The sequence below is a fragment of the Triticum dicoccoides genome, chromosome 4A (genome assembly GCF_002162155.2).
Source record: "Triticum dicoccoides isolate Atlit2015 ecotype Zavitan chromosome 4A, WEW_v2.0, whole genome shotgun sequence".
NCBI lineage: Eukaryota > Viridiplantae > Streptophyta > Magnoliopsida > Poales > Poaceae > Triticum > Triticum dicoccoides.
Window position 1 is genome coordinate 653,088,396 of NC_041386.1, and position 19,760 is coordinate 653,108,155.

The window sequence follows — 19,760 nt, forward strand, 5'->3', positions numbered from 1 at the left end:
TGGGTTTCTGCGAAACATAAAACATGCAACAAATAGGAACTAACACTGGGCACTGGATCAATATGTTAGTCCCAAAAAATAGTATAAAAAGTTGCCAAAAGTATATGAAAGTTCAATAATATTGGCATGGAACAATCAAAAATTATAGATACGACAGAGACGTATTAGGGTCCACCTATATGTGAATATGGGCAAAGCCCTTGTAGCTTACTCCTTATGCCCTTTTCCACCTTAGACTGTATATACCTCTTCCCTCCTCAAATCTAGGGTTAAACTAGAATTTAATCAAGATAATTGAGCATTGCTCTTTCCACTCCTTATGTAGAGTCAAGATACTCCCCTTGTGGGGTGCCCAAGACCTATCCCCTAGTGGATCTAGTTAGAGTGACATCATGACCTCTTCTTGTCAATCTTCTCTTCATTGGGTTCTATTGGATCGGTGGACCGACCATAAGAGATTTTAGTTTCATTAAGAGTTGAGTGGGTTTGGTTTCCAAGATTCAAGGCTACATATATATTGGGGTGTGTTTTATTGGACTTGAGCCATTCAAGCTCTTCTAGTTATCTTTGAGCCTGTTTGGGACTGCTCTGCTCCTTAAAATTCAGCTCGCTCCAGAAAACACAAGCCAAACGGGGTAGCTCCACGATATGCCGCTCCGCAAAAAAAATAGAATCTCAGGTACACCTTCCAGTTTTTTATGAAGCTCTTCAGGGGGTGCTCCAAAAAACTCTAGAAGCTGGAGTTGGGTGGAAATTATCCACCACTGCCACTAGTAAGTGGATACCCCTTCGTTTCTCCCCCCTCAACCAATCAAATAGATCCTGTCCACCAAATTTCCCATTCTTGAAGTTGGAGCTAGATGGAAGCCAAACATTCCCTTTGCTAGTGCTACAACTTCTGAATGAAACTGCTCCAAAGTGAATTTAGTGGAGTGAAACTGATTTTGGTGAGGCGGAGCAGTCCCAAACAGGCCCTTTATCATGCTTTATTTGAGTTTTTCCCTTCGTTTAACACTTGCTTCCCTCGTGTTCATCCTCATACCACTAGTTGAATCGTAAAGATCGGGAACCTTGCATTAGATGGTATCGAAGATCATGGTTGGCATGGATTTGACATGTGTTTCCACCCCCTTGTGTTACTAGCTCTCCACCCCAAAAAATCTTGATTAATTTCGAAGATCCCACAAAATTAGCCTCACTTGGTTCTTGGATCAACCTGTCAATTTGGTTTTTGAATAAACTTAAATGGGAAAAAAATGTGTGAAAAAAATAATTAATAGCCTACTGTACCCCAAGGCTATGGATCCTCAAATGAACACTTTTTAAATTTCTATATACATTTTTTAAATACATCAATATTATTTTTATTGCATGACTTTTTAAGTAACATGTGAATATTTTTAAAAGTTACATTAACTTGTTTTAAAAGTAAGTTATTTTTGTAAGCATATTATTATATGACAAGAATATTCTAACTTCATTTTTATTACTGTTACTACAATTTACATAATATTTAGAAGGGATGACAAATGCACCCTATTTGAACATGACCACCAAGTTTAGCAACCAATTCGATGTACTTTGCAAGTGCGGCCTCAGAAACAAATCTTTTAATCCAACAAAGAGACTTGAACTTGCATGCAAATCTTGGTTTGAACTTGTGGGTTTGTTCTCCTGCAAATATCATGAGAAGCATGCAAGCAAACTTACTAAAGTAGTTATCAAATGTGAAACTTCTAAAACTCCATCTTAATTAATTATTTAGTTGGCATGATTGTATATTTTTTCTATACTAAGCTATAATACACCCAGATCAGCAAAACTGAGTTTATGTCTTAATACAAAATTCATGTCTTGCTACACTATTACCACAACTTGCAAAGGCACAAGTTTAAGACGAGGACATACAGATTTTCGAATCCAAGCCCATTTCCAGCTGAACCGAAGCACAAAAGCCCACTTGTCCCTTCTCCCTTCCTCGGCTTCGGATTTTCCCTCTACCTTTGGACGCCATCGCCGTCGCCGTCGCGGCGGCAAACCCCCAAAAATGGCGCCTCCTCCCCTAGACGACCTCACGCACCTGCTCGCCGAGGTGGCCTCCCACCTCTCCCGCCCTCCCGGCGGCGCGGGCCCCTCCTCCGCGGCCGGCGACGCGCTCTCCGCCAACGTATCCTCCCTCGCGGCGGCCCTCAACCCCCGCGCCGCCGCCCCTGCCTCCTCCGGAACCAGGGTCCTCGACGCCGCGCTCTCCCTCATGTGCTTCGACCCACAGGAGGTAAACAATCCCCCTCTAACCTCGCTCCGTTTTCGACCGCTGCAGTCCCTGACCCTCCCCGCGAGCATTTGCATTGCAGGTGGATAGGGCTCGCCTGGACTGCCTCGTCCGCACCGCCGTCTCCGCGCTCTCCGGCCCGGCCACGTGCCGAGTGGCCCGGACCGACGACCGCGCCGAGATGCTCTGCGTCGGGAGCTCCGTCTCGCCCCGGGACTGCCGCGAGCTGGTCCGCTCCTGCGCCGCCCTCGTCGAGAAATTGGGTGGCCGTGATGGTGAGATTTCCCCCCTCCTTTGTCCCCCCCGAATAGCTTGCAGTAGACTGCAATGCTGCCACTTCCAAACGAACTTTAGGAGGCTGCTGTATAGTTAATCATTCAGATCTACATTCCTTGCAATTCAGTGCTCACTTCATGAAATTTTGTGTTCGCCCCCTCACTTCCTCAGGCTGTAGGCTAACACTATGTTACTTGTTTGTGTTGATGTTCATGTATTGTGACTTTCTTTTGTGCAGTTGCGGGGCATTCCTATGATCTGTTGCATGCTGCTGTGAAAACGGCGCTGTTATCCCCTCGTTACCAGTGTCTCTTTCCTTCGCCATATTACAGAGAAGATGGAGAAAGCAGTTGCGAGATGGGTACCATTTCTCTGGATGTAACAACTCATCCATCTTATCAAGTGCTTCCAGTGATGGCTCAATCCCGCCGAGGTATGCTTGGGACAGTTATACATGGACCAACATAGTACTAGCATTAGATTCAAGGATGTTGTGTGATATTCGTCTGTGTTGAGCTGTCTTCTAGTAGTGATTTGGCTGCGAACATGATATAGAATAATAAGGCAATATATGCTAAAGTCCAACTGGAATCCCAGAAATGTACACCGATCTTAACCCTCTCTTATCAGAAAAATCGTACTGTTTTGTGAGTAGTGCAATGTTGAGTTATTGGCATTTTTTTTACCTTATCTGTGATTACATTAGGTGGTCATTTATCCTGTTGCCTGATTTGACAAAAAAAAATCCTGCCATTCCTTTACATATTTTACTGATTTGTTTTGCATTTTTCGTTTGTGTGTGGCAGGGCCCTTTTGTGGCATTACGACCCATCAATTCTGAAACATGATCTTTCAGAGATGCTACGAGAAGCAATCACAAGGCCTTTGCTTTGTCTGAGAAAAGAATTACATGATCGGGTAGCATGGCGTGTGATTGTAATATGCTTAGTTTGCTCCCCACCAGCGTTCTTGGAGATGCGGTCATTATTCCATATATGGTTTCTTGCGACGTAACTTCACACCTCATAATACTTGTACTAGCTTCTCTATTTTTTGTTTGTGACTCTGAGTTTGTTGTGTTTATGTCAGTTGGCATCTCGAACCATTTTCACACTCGCAATTAAACTTGCACACAGCACAATTAAAAGTGTTATGTCTTGAGCCTGCAACTAGCAAAGTTGAAATTCATTATTAGAAAATAGGGTAACGTGCATGGCCAAGTAAACTCTTCAAAGCTTGGATTTAAACTACCTCAAAACTGAATTAACAGATTCATGTTCTGTATCATTTTAAAATTCATCATCTGTTAGTTATTTAATCTTCTGTAAATGGAAACTTTATTAACCAGAGAGTTAATTGTTTAATCTTCTGTAGCATTCCTTCCTCCTGTTCTAAATGGTATACCCACAGCACTATTAGGGATCCACACGGTTCTGCATCTTGTCTTAATGCATTACACATTCTGGGCTTCTTGTTTGTGGAGATTTCTTTTACAATTTTTACTTATTCGTGTATATTATTTCTGATTGCAGGGGTATGGGTTCTGTGCTAGGACTTTGCACAGCAGTGGTATCATCAGTAATAGATCTTCTTCTCGAGCCTATGGGATGGGGAATATCCATGGAACTGGGACAGAAATTTCCCTTTACACATGCTTATTTCCCAAGCCAACAAAGGGATTTGCTTGCCATACTAACTGGACCCATATCATGCAGACGATTTTTGGATCTTGTTTCTTACATAGAAGCTATGGTTTTCTTGGGTAAAACAAGCAGCGACAACTCTTCATGGAAAAACATACAATCACAACCACCAAAAGGGCCACACTTTGGCAAGAAACAACCATCAAAAGGATTGGTCAAATTCAAATACAGTTCTGCTTGGTATGCTTATTAACATGCTAACAATAGTATCCAGATATTTTAGCATGCTGTTCAACTCAAAGCTAATTGCTCCTGCTCTGTGGTGCTGCAGGTTGACAATTACGAACTTCCCTATCTGGTTCAATTTTGCCACTGCTCTACTATTTCACCAGGAAGGTTCACAAGGTTATTTATCAGAAGTATTATCTGAGGAGAAAACTGCTGAATCAATAAGCGATATCAGTGTTGCTCAGAGGGCAGCATTTTACCTTTCGTGGGTATTATGCCCTTCTAATGTTGATGAATGCCAGTTGCTAGCTAAAAATATGGTCGAGTTATCACATTCTTGGGCCAGGAACAACAAAAGACGCCCAAGTTATGCACACCATGCCAGTACAGTAAATCACAGGAGGAAACTGCGAGTACCCACAGTTGGGGATAATGTGTCAACCAACCCTGTCAGTTCCCTTATCAAAGATTTTGATGATCGCTGTGTGAAGTTGTGTCGCATAAGTGCTGTCAGTCCGGTGCAAGGTGCAGAACAATTAGATATCCCTCTCTCATGCCCTAATTTTCTGCATTTACGGGTTCCTTTAGGGATGTTGCTTGTGTCCTCTGCTTGTATTAGTGAGCAAGACTGTAACGTGCTTCTGCACTACGCAAGCACTGGTCTGGTTATGGAGTCAAAGGAAGGGCAGACAAAAAGGAAAGATCAGGCTGGCAATGCTGTTTTTTCATCTAGTCGTGGAGGTTCTACTGAAAGACGGGCTTTAAGTGGTGCATGTCTCATCTTTGGCTGGCTTGACATTATTGAGGATATGTCTGCAGTGATCTTTGAATGTGAAGATACATGTCGTCATTTTGTCAGTCAACTCAGAACCAAGACAGGCCCATACGTGCTGAAGTGTGTAAATTTATTGCTGAATGAGGCGGGTCATGATAAAGATTTTGTAATCGATCTTCGCGACAGATTGTTAAACTGGACTAATAAAGGGCAGCGTTTTGATGGTTGTGAGGCATTCAAAGACGTTATCGTTCAAATGAACGCAAAAATTCAGCCCTCTTCATAGCAGTGATCAGGGATTTTATGTAACTGTGATTGGTCCGGATGGGTTCCTGGTCTCCTTTTGGTTACTGTACTGCTGGACGTGAACTGTGGAGTTAGAACATATCCATTCAGCTCTTGGTCAGTCTTATCAGAATTCTGTTCAAGAAGTCCTAGCTATTCAAGCAGTGCAATTGTACAAGCAATTCTGATCAGTTCTACCTGTGTAGATAATGTTGTAAAGTAGCATCTGTCAGGTTTAGATATTGTAAAGTAACATTTGTCAGGTCTTGATAGTGTAAAGTAGCATCTGCGAAACATAAATTGGGCCAGTCAAAGTAGTAATACTGCATTCATGTGCAAATTTAGCTGTCGACTCCATTCTGGATGTTTCCACTGCATTTCTTCTGTCATGGCCAAATATAGATTCTTGTGTTTGAATTATAGAAATTAAATGGTTGTAGTCACCAGTTTATGTTTAGTAAAGCTATCATCAGTTACTATCAATTTCCTACCGGTCTGCAAGAGATATTAGCTATATCTATCTAGACTCAGCCACTGATGTATATTTTACATGACATGCACATGTTACTCTGCATCTCTTGCTGCTGCACTGCTGTTACTGAGACAACTATTCTTGATGTGCACTAACTACTTCACTGTACCAGTTCCAGTGCAAACATTTGGTGTTGCATTATTGCAGCTTTGAGCTGCTTGGCAGCTTGGGTGATCAAACTGCTTTTGTAATAGATAGAAATGACCTCAATATACATTCTTCTCGCCTGCCTTTTTTATGGTCTTATAAAGCAATTTGTAACCTCATAGGTAAACTTCATCATTTTCTTTGCTGTGCAGATTGCAGACCACCAAGAAGGAAAAAGTCCAATAAATAAATAAATTAAGGAAACTTCATATATTATATCAGACGCAAAAAATGGAATCACAGTTTGATTTGGTTTGTTAGTGCTATTTGTGCCATACAGCAGTTCCAGGTAATTTATTTCTGAATTTAGTTTTCTTGAGTTAATGTTTCCTCTTGATTATATATTTCAACTTTGTTACTCAGCAATTGGATATGGTCAACTAAGATATTGATATGTTTGCACAGCCTATTTAGTAGAGCTTGTGACCACACCGAAGAACCTTTTTTATGTATGCTTCTCTTGTTACGTAAGTACAGTAGAAAAACTTATGAATGACAATACTTACCTCTCGATCCTATTATTAAGGTATCTGGATATGATGGACAAAGATATAATAATATGTTTATTTTGTAGGGCATAGTTTTTCTGAAATACTTTTATACTTATATGTATGCAGAGAGAATACAACATTTCAAAAGTTTGCATCCTCCTCTACTTTACAATTCTTGGAAAGTACAGTCCATTAACTTTGGATTTAAGATCTAACTGCTCTTTTTATCTAAATGTCACACAACTGGGGTTATTATGTAGCTCGTACTTGCATGCTTTGAAAGCCCTAGCCGATCTGCTTTTTTGAGTTAGGCGATCTTTTATTGTTAGTCAACATTCGGATACATATCAATTTTTAGAATAGTAGCTATTCTGACCAAGTTGCACATATTATGTGGCCGAAATGCCATTCAGCAATACATCAAAATCACAATTATAGTAGCTGCTTGATTTTGCTTGTTAAGGAAAAATGCATGTGCAACCGCAGTGCCAAATATGTTTGTGGAGCAGTGCCTGGCTGCACAAGTTGCACATTAATGTACGCAGCGACCGGTGCCACTTGTAACCGTTCATATCTGGGCAGCTGCTGCATCACATCGATCGTGTCCGAAAGACTAGGAACCATTAACTGTACTCTGTATATCCCATGGTTAAGGTTCACCCCGTATTAATCAGTGACGTCGACACATGGATGACGGCCATTCAAGCATGCACTTACTTTGGGCAGTCTTAAGAAAAAGACACCCACATCTTGAACATATGTTTATATTGCAAAACAATTTCTCAAACCCAATGAAACTCTTCTTTTTTATTTTTATGGATTGACTGGTCGAAAACAAACATTATTTTTTGCTTGTTTGTTCGAAGCATTTTTGAAAAGTTGTTGTCAAAGTTTTAATTTCTTTTACGAAAAGTACTTCTAAAATTCCATGCTTGGTGTGTAGCCGATCTAATAAATTCTACTCCAAGTTCATCTTGTTTTTAGTCAGTTAGTGTGGCACAGCCTTGCAGGTAGGTAATTAGGGCATCATTAGTACACAATAGCACCACTGAAGACGCCCTGGAGCCTACCTGCATAGCGATGCAACAAGCTGGACGGGTGGCAATTAAACAAGGGAACCACTCCCTCCGTTCGGAATTACTTGTCTCGGAAATGGATGTATCTAGAACTAAAATACATCTAGATACATCCATTTTCGCGACAAGTAATTCTGAACGGAGGGAGTATACGATTAAGCAGTGAATTAAGACAGCCATATGTCGAACCATTGGAATGGTTCTGACTTGTGTAAATACATGACCTTCAGTTTGAATGTATAGTATGATAGATTTATCAAATTAGATCACGGGTTGTTTTGTTTGTTATGGTCTTGCAGTAGAAATTACTCCCTCCGTTTCTAAATGTAACTCTTTTTAGAGATTTCAATTGGGACTACATACGGATGTATATACGTACTTTAGAGTATAGATTCAGTCATTTTGCTCCGTATGTAGTCCATATTGGAATCTCTAAAAAGACTTATATTTAGGAACAGAGGGAGTACATATCTTGCTAAAACCTATTAATGATGCTACGAGACAGTTGCTAAAACCTACTCCCTTCGTCCGGAAATACTTGTCCTAGGAAATGGATGTATCTAGATGTATGTTAGGTCTAGATACATCCATTTGTATCCATTTCTACGCCAAGTATTTCCGGACGGAGGGAGCATTACATTGGTTATTTTGTGGGAAAAATTACATATAAATTTCACACATCAAGTATATATAAATAATTGTGGAGTCGGATGTTTAATAAATGTTTGAAGCATAAGATTCACACATCGTACTTCAAGGTCGTTCATCTAGTGAATTTTATTGTGCCAATCAACTAATGGTACAGCCTTGCATGTTCGGGTATCGTTAACACACAATAGCACCACTGAAGACGCCCTGGAACCTACCTGCATAGGCATAGCGATCCAACAAGTTGGACTGGTACGGCTCATGCACCGGCGCATAGTTGTATGAGAGTGAATTATGGATTAAGCAGTTAGTGGACCATGGGTTATCAATTAAGTTAGGCTGTCCATTGTGTTGAATCATTGGAACTATGGACGTGACAAGTGTAAAGATACAACCTTCAATTTAACTTTACAATATGACATATGCATCAAAGTCGAACAAATCGGTTTGTAGAAGGAAAAAAATGCAATGTCCTTCATTGAGTGAATGTAAAGTCAAAACACCTACAATGTCCTTCATTGAGTGAATATGTTACCATCTTCCAATAAAACACCAACAAGGAGATGGCAAAAATATATGGAAAAAAGAGAGGGACAAATCAAGGGTTTTATAAATTGGCAAGACTTCTCATCCTGGGGCTTAGGGGCTGGTAGATGGGACACTGCCATGTCCTTGTAGATTTCAAGAAGGGAATGAAGTACGTAAAATATCGTTGCGGAATCCATCATTGATGGCCAAACCAATGGTTTTCACCTTGAAGAGCATGAATCGGTTCTCGAAGACGTGTGAGTATCCTCAGGGCCAAATCCCACATATATGCCAAGGTACCCAATGAAATGTGACCCAAAGGACACTAGCACCCAGGCATTTATTTGAAGAGGAATGAGGCGCCGTGGGGAGACCAGGCCTAGAACCCGGGCCGGAGCTAGAGAGGAGAGACCTCACCTTTGTTGGTGCCCCTTACTAGGCATGGCAATTGGCAAGACAAAATGAGATGTGATGGCGCCGTCATGTGAGCAGTAACCCCAATTTTATCTCCTGAGCCATATACAGACAACCAAGAGAAGTACAATGAGACATGACTTCTAGGGAAGATTTATTGTGCAACACACCGTGCCTTTCCCTCTGGCAGTTGGGAAGCATATGGTTTGTAGCTATATTTCCCATTCAGTGTCAATTGAGAAGACATCTATTAGTGATCTTATGGCTTGAGGTGCTACTGTGCCCCCAGGTCATGGTGCTCTCAAAAAGGTCACGTAGATTGGCACAACATATATATCAATCATGCAGATTCAGTTTCGATCACATGTTGGAAACAAGGAACAAAAATCCAGCTATGAATAGTATCATATTGAGATTCATACTAGTACTTTTACCAGTTAATTGAGCTCGTTTTTCTTTTTCCTAGGCAAAGCCCAAGTGTACATTTCCCTCGGCCAAACTTTGTTATTTCACTCCTACCAATGTTTTGAAAAGAATTAAGAGCACTATGGGTTTCGGATTATGGGCTATTTGCTAAAGTTTGTCCTTTGTTTCTCGGCGTATGAGATGAGTTGAAACTTTATAACAACATATATATTACTTGTGCAAGAGCCGCACTACTGTTTTTTTTGGGAAATTTTCTGTTGATTTTTGGTTATACTGCCGTTGCTTGGACCACGCTAGCACTAGATATGCTCTCCTTGTGCGTTTGACAAAATGGCAACTACACATCCCTTACAGGGACATGTTGGATTTTACTGGATACAGTATATGCTTTCAAAATCCAAAATCGCATACTAGTTTTCCCCAAGGAAGCAAAAGGCAACCATGCAAAGAGAGCTAAACAGTTAGTTCCCAGACAAAAAGCTACTACCTCTGTCCTACTCTATCCATTCCATTCCTTTATGTAAGGTGTATTTTTTTGGCATGATGATCAGGGCACAAAATTATAGAGAAATGAGGACAAAATTATCCTTGGCTAATTCGTTGGTTGGCGGCAATTAATCAATTAGGCAAGGAAAGGAAGGATACCGAAAATTGGGATAGTGATACAGACAATTAGAATAGATATACTTTTCCTTTCTTCTTGAGGGGCTAAAAAAGGAATTACAAGAAATTAGAAGGAATTTTATCAGAAAGAAATACACATTGTACTATAAAGGAAGGAGAAAGTGGTATATAGCCGAAAGCGAGAGCTTCACTTGAGTTGAAAAATAAATTAACATACATTTTTCCACAAATTATGCTTTTCGACAAATTACATAGCTAGCAACGAGCGCTCACACTTTGTAGTAGGAGACATATTGGAAGCATTAATTGACACTAGTTGGCAGATAAGTTCGTCGATCTGCAGCTGCACGTAGTACGTACGCCCTTGACGCCTCACGCTTACTAGGTGAGCAAGTCGATGCCCGCTGACACCAGGGACTCGGCGATGACCAGGTTGGCCGCCTCCGACGGGTGCACGCCGTCGAAGTAGACGTAGCTGCTGGCATTCCGGCACATCCCGGCCGCCGTCGCCGGGTCGCAGAGGTACACCCTCGTCCCGGCGTTCCCCGTCCGGCAGCACGTCCTCCTCGCCTCCGCGAAGCCCTGCGCCGCGGGCCGCTCCGAGAGGTCCCGGAGCGGCGTGTAGACGTCGAAGACGGCCACCTTGAGGCCCGCGCGCCGCCTCACCAGCGCCCCCACGGTGGCGTTCAGCTTCCGGTTGAAGGTCTCGGCGTCCCGGTTGAGCCTCGGCAGGCACCCGGTGCGGCTCCGGCCCTTGCCATACAGCCTGATCGTCGCCGGCAGGCACCCCAGCGGCGGCATCGTCGTCACGCCGATCCGCCGCGCCCCCAGCCTGTACAGCTCCTGCAATATGTCCATACCCACAAGGTCACGTACGCGCAGAGAGAGATGCTGTGATGATGGGCCGGTGAGTCGGAGTACTGACGTCGGCGAAGCCGGAGAAGATGCCGACGAGGAGGTCGCAGTAGCGGTCGACGTCGTAGCGGGCGGACAGGGAGGCGTTGTGGTAGTAGTTCTGGATGAAGTCGCCGGTGCCGGTGCTGACGACGTACAGCGCCTCGGCGAGGATGGTGCGCGCCTGCCGCCGCCCGGCCACCGCCGCCAGCTTCGACCTGTACTCCTTGTAGTACTTGAGCTGCTGCGACAACGTGATTGCATCCTACAGATAAATACACACAGCATGTGATGCTTTTCTCACTTCACACTTAGCATGTCCATCAGTCCATGTCGTACGTGTAGGGTCCAAATCAACCTGCAGCTTGTGTGAAGATATAGGCGTTGTACTTACATACATGGCCGCCGTGTCGTCGGAGTAGCTGGACGCGGCGGAGCCAAAGTTGGCGCCGGTGAGGAGGTTCTTCCCCGACGCCAGTGGGCTGAGGTACGGCGGCGCGTAGCCCTCGAAGCCGAGTGTTTCAGCTGCAGAAACAACCTCCAAACACGTTACACACCGAGTATAACTACAAGTTCATACTACTTTGAGTGTCAGTTGCAGGACATATATGCATGATTGTGCATGTAAGTGTAACGACGTAGTACCGGTGATGTCGGTGACGATCTTGCCGTCGGAGAACCTGCCGGTGGCCCTGTGGCGCCGGAAGTTCTCCCCGTAGGGCGCGTAGTTGGCCTTGAAGACGGCGCCGGGGAGGTAGTTGTTGTTGCCGACGTCGATGGTCGAGTCGCCGAACGAGATCACCGCTGGCACCACCTGCGCATGGACGCCGCCGGAGAGGAGAAGAAACAGTGCCATCAGCGCAAGCATCTGTTGCATCGCCGGTGAGCTGCTCCTGGACGACGACATGCTCTTAGATTTCCGTACGTGCACCGTGCGCGCGTGGCCAAACACCGAACCGATGGCACCGTATATATAGAGCCAGCCATAAGCGGAAAAGTCCGTATCTCTATTGCTGGTAGCCTGGTACTATGTTTTTTTTTTTTTGCAAAGAATCATAGGGTTTATTATTCCAAAATGACATTATTCCAAAATGACAGAGTTACAATCCTCAGCGACTAAGTCACTGACACAAGGAGGTGGTTGCCCCAGCCAACATGCTGTACTATCACCGACCCTCCCAAAGTTCGCTAAATAATGTGCAACTCTATTCTGTTCTCGGAGAATTTTAACAGGAATAACAACCTTATCATTCAAAAAACTCTTAATATCTCTAACCAAATGGCCATACGCCGATCTATCCAGGGAATCATCTGATAGTGCTCTAAGTGCCACCGAACAGTCTGAACTGAAGTAAAATCGTAGCACTAGAGTGTTCAACCGTCAGCTTTAGTCCTTCCCAGATTGCTTGTAACTCAGATTCAAGGGCTTCATTACAATGGAAAAGTTTGCGGTAAGCTGCAAAGATAACGTCCCCTTTATCATCTCGGAGGATCATTCCAGAACCCGCTGAGCCATCTGAAGAATTATAAGACCCATCAGTAGCCAACGCCACAGATCCCACATGAGGCTTGAGCCATGGCTTGATGGAAGTGACATGCTCTGGCTGCACTATTTTGGCAGGTGGGACTCCACACAGTGGGGCTTTACCTTTGATTATTTCATCTGCCGATGCTGAGTTCTGTATGAAAGTGCTGTAGTAGCTGATCAAAAAGGTACAAGACACCTCTACAGGAGGGATTGTTTTGCCATGCACAAATTCATTTCGCAGATACCAGATCCGCCACAACACCATGATGATCATGCTTCTTAAATGTTCCTGTGAACCGGCTAGGAGATGGAGCAGCCATTCATCACCGGTACAAGTAATCTCCTCCCTAATTGGTAATGGACAGTGCCTCCTCATGGTATCCCAAAGAACAGCAGCATTGGGGCAAACAAGCAGAGCGTGAAAAGAAGACTCTTTTTCCTGATCACACAGTTTACAGTAGCCATGTGTACCTATGTGTCTTCTGAACTTCTCTGCAGCAGTAGGTAGTGAACCCGATGATACTTGCCAGGCAAAATGTTTCAGTTTTGGTGGCACCAACGTGCCCCAAACTAACTCCCATAAGGATCTATCATCATGGGGTGATGAACTAGAAGCACCAGGACAGAACTGAACATTATGATCAGACATAGCAAAATTATACGCTGATTTAACTGAGAAATTTCCAGACTTTTCCCACGGCCAGGATATGAAGTCCTCCTGCTGCCGTGGGTATATACGGATTTGCTGAATTGACTCGACATCCGCCTGACAGAAGTGCTGTTGCAAAAGCTCCAAACTCCAATTACCACGATCATCCATGAAGTCCGCTACTCTGTTAAGACGACAGTTCCTCTTCGGCAATATAGGAGTATATGGCGGTCCGCGTGGTATCCATGGGTCCCTCCAGGCCCGTATATTTTCACCATTACCAACACGCCATAACATACCCTTCTTTAATAAATCCAGACCATGTTCAATTCCTTTCCATATCGCCGAACTGTTATTTGGGAATACCGTATCCACGAGGTTCCCGTTAGGAAAATATTTAGCTCGAAGGAGCCTCGTAGAAAGTGATTCCGGGGCTGTTAAAAGCCTCCAAGCTTGCTTGGCCAGCAAAGCTTGGTTGTAAGCTCTCATGTCCCGAAAGCCAATGCCCCCTTTAGACTTTGGCAAGAATAATTTATCCCAAGCCACCCATGCCATCTTCTTTCTACCATTCTCCACACCCCACCAATATTGTCTCATCATCTTTGTTAAGTCATCACAAACAGAGAATGGGAGCTTAAAGATACTCATGACGTAAACTGGAATAGCTTGCGCAACGGATTTTATTAACACCTCCTTACTAGCATGTGAGGAAAACTTCTCACTCCAATCTACCAATCTCTTGCTCAATCTAGACTGCAAAGATTTGAACCGCCCTTTATGCATTCTCCCCTCTGCGACAGGAAGACCCAGATATTTTGGTTCGAACTCCTGTTGCGAAACCTCCAAAATATGTTTGACCTCATCTACAACTAGACCAGGGCATCCATCGGAAAATAGGATGGAACACTTCGAAGGGTTAATGAGTTGACCCGTCGCTGAAGCATAAGTGTTCAGAACATCCTTGACGATCGCTGCTTGATCACTAGTCGCACGAAAGAATAGTAGAGAGTCATACGCAAACAACAACGCTTCGTTTGGATGTCTCCATTGAGAACCTCTGAATTGCATTGGATCCAATAGCAAATCAACCTTTGTATTGTAATGGGCTTCAATACCAATACAGATGTTTGGATGTACAAAATATTGACGGTTGGAATTAGATAAACTAGCAATACCAATGCTATGTTTGGATGCCATACAATGGAATTGACGGTGTGCATGAGTTGCTCCATGAACGGAGCCGACCGAGCAGCCGTGAGGAGCATAGGACGCAGTCCTCCTCGACGGTTAGCCGACCATCCGCGACCGGGATGGAGCAACTCCGGCGAGCGTGATGGGCCAAGCTCGTATAGGTGCATCTCCTCGTGTATGAGAATCTCCAACGGCCGCGGGATCCAGACAGAGGACGGCCACGCCGGCGAGCACGAGGGGAAGGGGATGGTGGAGGGGACGCTGTAGACGGGGAAGAGAGGGGCGCCGGCCGTCGCAGAGAAGCAATCAGGGACGAGGAAGGGAGGAGCGACCGCCGCCGGGATGGGGAAGGGAGGCTCACCCGTGGAGGAGTCAGACTGACCGACGACGGGGGAGATGCGTGAGCAGGGGAGATCTGGGGACGGGGGATGGGGAAGTGAGCCGTGACCCAGGAGGAGGAGTGGCCTGGTAGGAGGAGGGGGGAGCGGGGAGGAGGACGGCGGACCTGCGACGCTGCCTTCTGGTCGCCGGCCAGGTCCCTGGTGGCCGCCAGCTCCTTGGTCGTCGCCTCTGTTTTCTCTCCGATGTCCTTTTCTATTCGTGAGGGGAGGAAAGAGAACGACGAAGCGGTATGTTTTGCGGGAGGCTGATTTCAGCATGATTCGGAGCGGGATGGCTCCGTATTGCGGGCGGGCACTTTGCATGGGAGGTAATTCGGCCAGCGTTTTCGTTTCATTTCAGTCTGCCAATTCGGTGTCCAGCCAAACATATGAATTGAAATCTAGGAATACCAATTCAGATTCCAGGCCACCAATGGAGACATCCAAACGCAGTGCAAGTGTGAAATAGCAGGCGCCCTTCTGCAAATTTTGATAGCCTCCAAACCTCCTCTTTGAACCGCATTATGTAACAGAGCTAACATAGCATCAGCGATAAAGAGGAATAAGAAGGGAGATAGGGGGTCACCTTGTCGCAATCCACGGGAGGGTGAAAATTGCTCCAACAGACGACCATTAAACTTTACCGAATATTTCACAGAGCTTACACATTCCATAACCTGAGAGACCCATTGGGGTGCAAAGCCCCACTTCAATAATGCTCGTTCCAGGAACACCCAATCAACATGGTCATAGGCCTTCGAAAGATCCAGCTTATAGGCACAGAACTTACCACCATTGGATGAAGATTGAATATGATGGATACATTCGAAGGCAATGATGGAATTATCTAAAATTAGTCGGCCTGGAATGAAAGCACTTTGATTCTCAGAAATAAGATCTGTAAGTAGTGGACGAAGTCGATTAACCTAACATTTTGAGACTATCTTGTAGACCACATTACATAAAGAAATAGGGCGGCAATCCTTAAGAGAAGCAGGATGTTGGACCTTGGGGATTAACACAATGGACGTGTCATTTACCCCACTCGGCATACGCCCAGACACGAAGAAATTCCTTACGGTTGCTATGATCTCTTCCTTTAAACAACCCCAGTTTCTCTGATAAAAACGGGATGGAAAACCATCTGGCCCGGGTACCTTCAGCGGGCCTATTTGAAACAGGGCATCGGAAATTTCATTATCTGAACAGGGAGCCAACAAACGCTCATTCATTTCAGCTGTAACTTTGGGCTGAATTTGATCTAGAACAGAATCAGGTGATAAGGTTGGGTCTTTTGTGTACACTTCCTGAAAATAAGATGCCGCCATACGCTCCATTTCCGTAGGCGCATTACACCATGAGCCATCATCTTTCGGTAGCCTCCTAATGTTATTTCTCCTAGCTCGCCAAACTGCCTGGCGGTGGAAATAATGTGTGTTTCGGTCACCTTCTTTTAACCAGGCAATGCGACTGCGTTGGAGCCACATCATTTCTTCTCTATATAGCAGCTCATCCAACTTCTCCATCTTCTGACGAATCAGCAATCGATCGGCCATAGAATTTTGTAACGTGTCAAGTTCCTGCCAAAGTACCTCAATCTGTTTTTCAACCTGGCCGAAATGCTCCTTACTCCATTTCCTTAGATCAGACATAACCGATCTCAGGGATGTAGCAACGTCACCCAGATCACCTTTTGGCCGGACCCGAGCCCATGCCTTAGAGATCACCTCTGATAATCTGCTGTCCCTTTTCCACATAATTTCATATTTTGGTGAACCTCGACGACGGCGGTCCTCCGCCACATCCAGATGCAGTACAATAGGGCAGTGGTCTGAACGAGGGGATACCAAGTGCTGCACCCTCGCATACGGAAACATGTCCCTCCATTCATCATTTGCCCATGCACGATCAAGACGAACCTGGAAGTTTCCCAGGCCAAGTTGGCCATTTTTAAAACTTATAAACATGACCGCTAGCTTACAAAACTGTGCAAGAATCACTGGTCAAGCTACAACATAAGTTACGTAACTTGCTCTTCTGATTTTTGCACATTCACAAATAAATATAATACTTTCTAGCGTAAAAAAAATGATCTTATATTATACTCCATCCGTCCCACGGAGGGAGAAAGATGGAGGGAGTACAATATTATCATGCAAGTGCAGACCGTGTGTGAGCGTGACGGTGTAAATCAAAATACCATAAAATTTGGCCGATACTTGTCCCAGACCACTGACTACTCTATCCATATTGTCAGGTGTATAGCTATCCAAAGTATTTTTTTTCAACCGACTCTAGGGTGTCAGAATCAGATACACATGCATGCATTGATGTGCATGGCTTTGCTTTGGATTGGGTGTTTTTATTGCAGTAGTGTTATTGCGCTGGTGTTTTTCAAGGACACGACAAATCGGATGTTTATTTATGGCAATTATATTGCCATGAGGATGGTTAGCTGGGAATACCACTGTTCCTCTAACTATCGGATCACATGTTGGTTCGTCATGTACTACCTCTTTCGTCTTATAATATAAGACTTTTTTTTTGTACATTATAGGATGGAGGGAGCAGTTTATTTCTGATTGGAACTACCCCATCTATTTAGCTAACCGTCATTAGACGGAATATCGTAAAGATTTGATTTTGTAAAATCTTTACGCATACGTAGGAATAACACTGCTCATTTTATCGTGTTTCGTCTTCCCCGGCCGATCGAGTGGAAGGTGTCAGCTAGCCCAGCTTTGCTCACGGCTGTCTGGCTAGCTTGCTGCAATTTATTACTAGTTAGGACCGTCCGTGAAACGTTGGAGTGTGATGCATGCGGCCGAGCTGTGCCGACGTGACGCACGTTTATGATCCAGTAGCTCCACCCAGTTAAATACACGTACCATCGATCTCACTCTGACTCCCAACTGCAATTGGTGACACCCGACAAGTTTACACAGCCTACTTGTTTCCTTCGCCTTCAACTTCAAATACTCATTTTTCTTTAACACGCTGCAATCCAAGTCCCTTGCGTATATGTCCATATACTCATCGTAATAAATGCACACACGTATACCTTAACCTTATAAGCGTTTCCAAGAGAACAAGTTAGCCCAACGATCTTGAGATTGACGAAGTCATCACATGCGCCTTGTAATCAGACAGGAACGTTTCTTCCCACTAAACGAATATCGACGAAAAGAGTGAAATAAATCCAGAAAAATATGAGCATTAATGCCAAGTTTGGAATTTGAACCCTGATGGGCTAGTTTCATCACATGAAACTTAAACATAAGCATCTAACCTAACTCGAGCGGCAGCCCAGGCCATGATGACGGAATATTTTGATGTTGTACTCCCTCCATATCAAAATATAAGACGTTTTTTAGGCTAAACAAAAACATCTTATATTTTACTACATACTCCCTGTACATCCGTATGTAAACAAATCTAAGACAAGAATTAAGAATTTTGGACGGAGGGAGGTCGTAGCATTATCTCACATTGGTTGGTACTGTATTGTTTATGAGAAACTCTCCTTGCAAGTATCGAATGCGACTATTAATTAACCTCAGAGATCTTACAATTTGTGCACCACAAACTTTTCAATGCTCTCTTGTGATTAATTGTCAGGTAGACAGAGGTCTAGATCTCCTGGGGTGCATTGTCGATGGTGTCATACTCCGACATGATGAATGGAGCTCGCAGTTGGCCGTAATTGATGACCCGCCGTGCGAGCCGTGCCGACGCAACGGAAGTGCATAAATTATGCAGCTCTGCCCAGTTAATTAACGACACTCAACTGTGAACTATTCCAACATTGATCAAGTGTATACAAAAATTATTAACATTCACAATACCAAACCAATACCATTAAAATCATCGTTATACTCCCTCCAGTCCTTTTTTGCTTCGCATATTAGATTTCAGAAGTCAAACCTTGGGAACTTTGTCCAAATTTATATTAAAATTTATCAACATTTACTATATCAAATAAATATAATATGAAAATATATTCTATGATGGATCTAATGATATTGATTTTGTGCGACTCAACCGTGAACTGCCGAAAGGGTACTACCGCAGCAGCAAAATACGAGATATTCTAGACAGGATGCAACTTCAAAATTTACTTCGTATTTTCTAAATTAACATGTTGTAAGAGATTTTTTTTAGAAATAGGAAATATTTTCCTAGACAAATGGAATAATATCATCATCAGAGTTAGACTGCACGTATTTAAGGGCGCCATCCACTTGGACGCAGTGCTAGTGGTAGTACTCCAAGTAGCATTGTATACGTCGCTTCCAACTTAAAGTGATGAGGAAATACAGATTTTTTTCTAGATAACCATCAGACCTAATCATTATAAAAGAAATGACAGAGAGTTGGCGAGCATAACAAACTCATAAGTATATCTTTCCCTAAAAAATCTCATAAAATACAGTATATATATCTTACCGAAATTCTCTTTAGCCATTCATTTCCTAGATAAGCATCACACATAAGCATTCAAAGGAGCAGCAAGAGCTGAGTCAAAAGCATAATTTAAAAATACAAAAAGCATAATTAATTCATTGATGAACAAAAATAGCTCACTAAATTCTCTCTGGCAATTTTATTTTGTTACATAATTTCACATGACAGCAAGTTGGGGAGCATGATTAATTCCTCAACGGAAATGTCACTTACCAATGTTTGTTACTCCGTAGAAGATCATTAGTAGTTTACAAGAGATCATATTCTCTCATAAACTGGTTTCTGACCT

General features: G+C 43.6%; 2 protein-coding genes across 5 annotated transcripts; one reads left to right on the top strand and one right to left on the bottom strand.

Moving 5' to 3' along the window:
- Nucleotides 1–1,985: 1,985 nt before the first annotated feature.
- Nucleotides 1,986–6,449, top strand: LOC119287735. Of its 4 annotated transcripts, XM_037567332.1 has the most exons (6): nt 1,986–2,275; nt 2,355–2,547; nt 2,787–2,981; nt 3,355–3,558; nt 4,081–4,431; nt 4,523–5,966. In XM_037567332.1, exons 1-4 carry the CDS (start codon nt 2,048–2,050, stop codon nt 3,387–3,389), a joined length of 651 nt encoding a protein of 216 aa, XP_037423229.1. In that variant the 5' UTR covers nt 1,986–2,047; the 3' UTR covers nt 3,390–3,558; nt 4,081–4,431; nt 4,523–5,966. The 4 variants fall into 4 exon arrangements, with proteins under 4 accessions (XP_037423229.1, XP_037423227.1, XP_037423226.1 ...); XM_037567330.1 differs by lacking the exons at nt 1,986–2,275; nt 2,355–2,547; nt 2,787–2,981 and adding an exon at nt 6,311–6,449 and having other exon boundaries at nt 3,388–3,558; nt 4,523–5,596; XM_037567329.1 differs by lacking the exons at nt 1,986–2,275; nt 2,355–2,547; nt 2,787–2,981 and having other exon boundaries at nt 3,388–3,558; nt 4,523–5,964.
- Nucleotides 6,450–10,511: 4,062 nt separating this feature from the next.
- Nucleotides 10,512–12,190, bottom strand: LOC119287736 (GDSL esterase/lipase APG-like). Its single transcript, XM_037567333.1, has 4 exons — nt 11,905–12,190; nt 11,654–11,784; nt 11,291–11,524; nt 10,512–11,208 (listed from the first exon to the last, which is right to left on the bottom strand). The coding sequence occupies exons 1-4, from the start codon at nt 12,164–12,166 to the stop codon at nt 10,747–10,749; spliced, it is 1,089 nt and encodes a 362-aa protein (XP_037423230.1). The 5' UTR covers nt 12,167–12,190; the 3' UTR covers nt 10,512–10,746.
- Between the last annotated feature and the right edge of the window lie 7,570 nt (nt 12,191–19,760).